This window comes from Nematolebias whitei, chromosome 14 (genome assembly GCF_014905685.2).
Source record: "Nematolebias whitei isolate Nwh7 chromosome 14, NemWhi1, whole genome shotgun sequence".
Classification (NCBI taxonomy): Eukaryota; Metazoa; Chordata; class Actinopteri; order Cyprinodontiformes; family Rivulidae; genus Nematolebias; species Nematolebias whitei.
In genome coordinates this window covers 33,435,953-33,442,566 of record NC_056511.1, presented here as the reverse complement: position 1 = coordinate 33,442,566, position 6,614 = coordinate 33,435,953, and the positions used below count along the sequence as shown (strand labels likewise).

General features: G+C 39.9%; 1 protein-coding gene across 1 annotated transcript in view; it reads left to right on the top strand.

The window, feature by feature from the left end:
- The first annotated feature begins 1,054 nt into the window (after nt 1–1,054).
- Nucleotides 1,055–6,614, top strand: part of npm1a (nucleophosmin 1a) — a 9,519-nt gene continuing 3,959 nt past the window's right edge. The window contains exons 1-9 of the mRNA XM_037687481.1: nt 1,055–1,226; nt 2,343–2,422; nt 5,038–5,157; nt 5,298–5,391; nt 5,506–5,618; nt 5,704–5,765; nt 6,095–6,146; nt 6,221–6,313; nt 6,448–6,555. Of these exons, the coding sequence (XP_037543409.1) occupies nt 1,178–1,226; nt 2,343–2,422; nt 5,038–5,157; nt 5,298–5,391; nt 5,506–5,618; nt 5,704–5,765; nt 6,095–6,146; nt 6,221–6,313; nt 6,448–6,555 (771 nt within the window). The 5' untranslated portion in view covers nt 1,055–1,177. The remainder of the gene's footprint in view (nt 1,227–2,342; nt 2,423–5,037; nt 5,158–5,297; nt 5,392–5,505; nt 5,619–5,703; nt 5,766–6,094; nt 6,147–6,220; nt 6,314–6,447; nt 6,556–6,614) is intronic.

The window sequence follows — 6,614 nt, the reverse complement described above, 5'->3', positions numbered from 1 at the left end:
ATATATATATATATATGGATGGATGGATGGATGGATGGATGGATGGGGGTTGGGGGGGTGGGGGGTGCATGCTTGTCTATTTTGGAGTTATAGACCCCCCTGAACAAAAGTCCACCAGCAGCCACTGGAAAAATACCTGAAATAATAAAGTGGACAAAGAAATGTGGAAATTAAAAGGAAAAAGAGCAATATTTAGGTTTTTAAAAATCTAAATTTACAGATGTTGTGCCAACAAAAGCACCCATTTTATTGTACATGCACATAAGGTAGTTTGTTTAAAAGGAAAATAAATGTTAAGTTGACAAATGCTTTTTAACACCTTTAAGAACACAGTTATCTACAATTATTCTTTTATTACATACAAGGTGCTTTTAGCTAGACCAGGATACAAACTGCTTATTGTTTCTCAAAAAAGAGTTTAAACATTTAACAGATGTTTCTCACTAGGTTTTGTTTATATTTGAAAAGGTTTGCAGGGCATGGGGGAGTGGTGGCTCAGAGTTTAGAGAAGGTGGGCCTGTGATTGGAAAGTCACCGGTTCAACTCCCTGGACTAACAACATCAAAATGTGGGTGGAAAATGTGAAACACCACACCTGCCTCCACCCTCATTTGCCCCAATGGGTAGCATGTCTCTCTTGGAAAAAAACGAGTCCTCATGACTCAATGAGACTACCAGTGCAGTATAAATAAAGGTTAAATTAAAAATCAAATCTATATTCTGGCAACCAAGCTTGTAAAAAACACTTCAAATACAAGGTAATAAAAAGCTAAATGAATGATTGTTTTCGTATTGTTAAAAAAAAAAAAATGTTCTTAAAGCTACTGGGGAGAAAACAAGTTCGTTAGTTACTTTTTCTTCATCACTGCCTTTAAATGACTTCCCAACGGGTACTTTCAGCGGAGGTACTTTCTGTGGCACACCTCTAAACCACGCACTCCTCCAGTAGGTGGCGCTGATCTTCATTTTAGATGGTTGTCCGTCGAGTAAAAGGAAGAACTTCTGCGCATGCGCAGCACTAAATATAATGTCCATGGGCTGTCCTACAGGGGGCAGTGTTGAACTCGCTTTCTTTGCAGCAGAGAAGAAGAGTAGCAGCTGTAGCAAGCACGTTTAGAGACCAGCAGCAGTTCGTTATAGTTCCAACCCGGTTTTCTGGTTCTCTTTAACTCTAAACATGAACGGACTAAACGAGGAGTCAATGTCACCTCAAACCTTCCTTTACGGTGAGTTAAAAGTGGAAACTTGTGTCGCGTTGAACGTGTTAACCGCTCCTTATCGTGAAGTTTTACTGCTACCTTCAAGCTAATGTTTTAGCTGCTGTTTTTGTCTTTCTCTGCAGTGAAATGTAACGTGATATGTGCCATTAACAGTCTGAACAACGCTTAATTCGGATATATTAATATTTTAGCAGTAGTTTGTCCTCGTGTCGGCCTGAACCTCTCGGCCACACACGTGGTTAAACCAACATGGCTGCGCTCATGGTTCATGCTACGTGTTAAAACATGTGGATTTTAATGCTACGAAAAGCAGGAATCGTTTCGTAGTTTGATTTTAAACTGATTTTTTTAAATTAACTGTAGATTTAATAAATCACTGAACATGAACGTTATTTTCTGACTGAGCAAAGTCAGCTCAACGTGGCTTCAAACACATGCAGATTATTGAACATTATGTTTTACCACCAGGTTTTGTTTTTTTAACTCTGCTGTCATGAAGAATACTCTTTGATGCTTTAACTCTTTTAATCTCAATGTAAACCTTTAACCTATTATTTCTAGTTCACAGATGTGCAAGCCATTCACTGAAAAGCAAATTTGAAAATGTCATAAATCTAGCCCCAGTTCATACCAATTTTAAATGATCCAATTGTTTTTGTTTCATGTCTTTTTAATTTAATTTTAAATTAGTTCAGTACTTGAATTAGTTTGCTTGTTCTAACTGGCCTAAACTGTATTAGATCAATTATTAGTCATTTCAAAGATCCAAATGTATTTTTACTTTTAATGTTGTACTGCAAGTTGATGCTAATTAAATCAGGGTCTATTACATTTTTCTTTTTTAGTATACATATTAACCATATTAACGAGATTTGGATCAGATCTTTATTGCCCTATTTATGGAGACATGCCTCCACGTGCTGTATGAAGCCATTCATGTGAATTTGGCTCCCTCTTGTGCCAAATTTGAATATGGTCCTTAAAATCTAAAGAATAGGTTTCAGGTTTTTATCAAAAGCCAGTCTTTGCAGTAGCTTTTTAATTTGACTTTACAAATTTAAATTTCTTGTATGATGTATAAAATCAGTTTTCTGGGTGTATTAACATAAATCTTTTCATCAGGTTGTGTCTTGGAAGCTGGAAAAGAGGTGGTCTTCAATCCTGACGACGATGGGTTCGAGCATCAGTTAGATCTAAGGATGGTAAGGCAGAAGGATATTAAGCTCATAATTTTTAGTATATTCCTAATTTCTTGGGTTTATCATTAAGCCTCTGGGATTAACACATTTTGAGTTGTTTTCTGAAGATCGTCATTATTTCGAGGTTAGGTTTATTGACACTTCGCTGGTGAAGATTCTCGGTCCTCCAGGACATGGTACATTAGACAAAAGTTCAAGACAAAAACAACTGCAGTGTTTCCACTACCACTATACAAGCGGGGCGCCCCATCAACCGAACCGAGCGCCCCGTCTACCGAACCCCACCCCAAACCACCTGTCTGCACTGACGTAACGCTAAACTAGCGGCTCGCAATGCTGGTGTGCTAGCTAAAAAGCTAAAGGCAGCCTCTTCCCTCATGCTGAATCCTCACGCTGAACGCACCCCCACCACTCAAAATTGTCTGTACAAACAGCGCACTGCTCAAATGTGTCTGTCTCTCCGACGACCCCCACACGCACACAAAAAAATTTTCGGTTCAGACAGCGCGCGGCTGTCGTGTCCCCCAACCCTCTCTAAAACTGTTGGGTTAAACAGCGCGCTGCGCAGCTTTGCATGTCAGCAAATGTCTATGAAGTCTATAATTCACACATCCTGCTCTACATAAGCACTTTGCATCAGGAGTGATTACAGACTGGGAATGTGCAGCTCTTCAGACCATCACAGTATCTGAAGACCGTATTTTCTGGCGTATACATTGCAGTTTTTTGCATAGATTCGTCAGTCGTGCAACTTAAGTGCCAAAGCGACTTACCGTATAAACATTTTTTTCCCCTTCCATATAGGGATGGGGCCAATCTGATCCTGTATCGGCCTCTGATACCAGCATAATTTACGTATCGGATTTTTCCGATCCAACCTGCAGAGATTTCCGATCCATGATGCATGTTGGCTTCAAACTTTAGGATGGATTTCCTGAACGGATGCGTGTCTCATAAACCCAGAGTAATAAGACCCGCCTCACATTCAGGAAATCCACTTCATAGTTTGCAGCCAGCTACAACGTGAGGGCTGAGTTAGCAGCACTGTGGCTAACAGCTAACCAACTTTTCATCTAAACATGTCTGCTGTGTGGAAGTATTTTACACTAAAAACACCACAAAACAAGACAGCAATGTCTGCAGAGCCATAGCGCCACATTAAACCGTGGTAAAGTTAGTTTTACGATGGACATTCGAGCTCCGGGGCTTCAGCGGGGCAGTACTCTTGTTAACCCGAAACGGGCGACTCGACCCCGGCCAGCCGCGTCCAACACACTCTGCTCGTCTCTGAGGAGGGACAGACTGAGCGCGGCTGACGGAGATCAGACTGCCTGCTTTGGATTGAACAAGAAAACATCGCTGAAGCCCCAGAGCTCAAATGTTTACAGAGAAGTTGTAGAAAGCAAAGGATTTCACAGCTTGATACTTGCAGTCAAGATTTGAAAATTGCAAAAAAATTATATTTATTTAAAAAAAACTAAACAAAAACAGCTACAGTACATTATAAAGTGATGTAAAATACTAAAAACGGGAACATGTCTGTTGGTTTATGCCTTGAACTTAGCAGGTGTTTGAAGCCATTCATTTTTTTATTCATTTATTCATTCATTTAAAATAAACAAAACAAATTAATCAAAAAGAAAACATTGAATGAAAAGAGTGCAGAAAGAAGAAAACAATTCTTACATCTGCCCCTTATAAAATATAAAACAACTTTAAACAATCACTTACATTAATCACTTTAATATCCATTTTAAAACTATGAATAAAAAGAAACGTTTTGTGTTAGCAGAATTTAATGCCAACTTTAAAACTTATCCAACATTACTAAAACTTACCTCAAGTTGCCTTTTTGGACATGCATGCATATATTTGTACAAATTGTACTTGAGAGGAGATTATTACAGCCTCATATAAAATCCATGATGATGATGATATCGCAACTGGATCGGTATCGGACAATATCCAGAAAGGTGATCGGTGCATCCCTACTTCCACATCCATAACGCAATTTTTGACTGACACTTTAAATTTCTTAAAAGCTGCAACAGCGAGTCCTGTGCACGCTCGCTTTACTCAGCCGGTGCAGGCGGAGGAACTCTGGAGAGCTAGCGGCTCTGGCCGTGATGGATGGATGGCGCCGTGCCGCCCAGGCGAAATGAAGCTGTTTTGACCTTTAAATAAACGCATAATTAATGAGAATTATATGCCGAAGTGACTTATACGTCAGAATATATGGTATATGGGTTTTAGATCTGTCTGTCACACAGATTTTAAAAAGAGCCTAAACTTTTAACGATGCTGAGACTCCTCCACATCACTGGACAGGGTATCTACATCACATCTACATCACTGTTCCTGTCAAATTGACCACTTTTTCTATTTTTTTCTTTTTCCAGCATCAACAAAATCAAACATTTAATCAGTTGAACTCTACACCTTTTTTTTTTTTTGGCTGAATAAAAATCTGGTGTTGGGCAAATATTTCTTTAACAATAATGTGTACTGCTTACTTAAAATGCTCTTTGGTCTTGTGGTCTTCACTAAACGCAGCAGAGCTCCTGTCAGAGCGTCTGGAACATGAACTCGGCTTTAGTTGGTTGTCTTCTTCTCTGCAGGCTTGTGTGGACCCCGGCACAAAAGCTCAGCTTCACACGGTGGAGGTGGAAGGACAAGACTCTGAGGGTCAGAAAGTCAAAGCAGTGCTCGCTGCACTCATGCCCTCCACGTTGCCAAGTGTAAGTCTTTATTGAGTCTCTAAAAGTTTGTCAAGTAACATTACTGAATGTTTCTTCTGCTGCACCGCTATGAGTGTACTTTTTAAAATGACCCTCCTGATTTACACAATGTTGAGAAATGTTTGATGATATTTTTGTAGGTATGTCTCGGTGGATTCACAATTACACCCCCGGCAGTGTTTCGTCTAAAGGCAGGTCCAGGCCCGGTCCACATCAGTGGGCAGCACCTCGTCAGTGAGTACAACATGCCTTGTTTTAAGACTAATGGTCGTCATTTTAAAGAACGTCAGCAGATCAGTGGCGTTTAAAATAATACAACTCCTGTTCATCGTTTCTAATCTGTTCAAGTGATGGAGCCTGATCAGTCTTTTGATGAAGAGGACGACAACGAGGAAGACGAAGAGGAGGAAATCCAAACGTCAAAGAAAAGACCTGCTTCATCCCCTGCCCCAAAACCTCAGGTTTGCATCATTTATTTCTAGAGTTGATTTAGTTTCCGTTTGAAATTTGTAACGCTTTCAACAAAACGTCTGATTTGTTTTACAGAAAAAAATGAAGGTGGAAATGGACGAAGACGATGAGGAGGATGAAGAAGATGAGGAGGATGAGTGAGTGTTGAGCTTTGCACACAATCTTAAACAATTTTTGCCAAAAGTTTGATAGTAAAAACACGATTTTTAAAAATAAATTTGAGTATTTTAGGTTAAAAGTAATGTTTTCAAACAAAATCATTCCTTTTTGATATAGTTGTTGGACCTGTGGATAGCTGTCATTGTTTGTACTGTTTGATATGTGGCTACATTAATCAAACCACAGTCACCACTGTGCTGATTTAGCACACATGGGAAGTTTAAATCTCAAACGTGGCATTGGATTTCAGCTCGACATTTTTCATTTGCTGCAATATTCCATCGTGATCAAATTTCTTTTTGTCCAGGGATGATGAAGAGGATGAGGAGGAAAGTGAGGTCGAAGAATCGCCTGTAAAGGTAAGCAAGGACTCCCATGTTTCTGCACGCTGAGTTAATGAGCTGGTTTCCTAAGAGCTGCTTTATTGTTAAAGGCCAAAGCAACTCCGGCCAAAACAACTCCGGCCAAACAAAAGAACTCTCAAAACGGCAAGAGCTCAGCGCCCAGCACTCCGGCCCCAAAACAGGTGAGATGGGGCTTTTTCCTCTGAATATCCTAACTAGTCTACACGAGCTATGTTCATCGCAGGACTCTTGTTAATTTGAAGGGGGGGGGGGGGGGGGATGCTGTTCCTCTGCTCTAAATACTGACTTTTTATAGGTCAAGACCCCCAAAGCCAAAGATGAGAAGTCTCCTAAAACCCCAAGCCCCGAAGCAAATTTGACACTTCCAGAGATTAAAGCCAAGATCATGATGGCAGTGAAAAAGGTTTGGCTCTTCTTTTCTTTTTTCTTTCTTTCTTTTTTTTTTTTTTTTTTTTTTTTTTT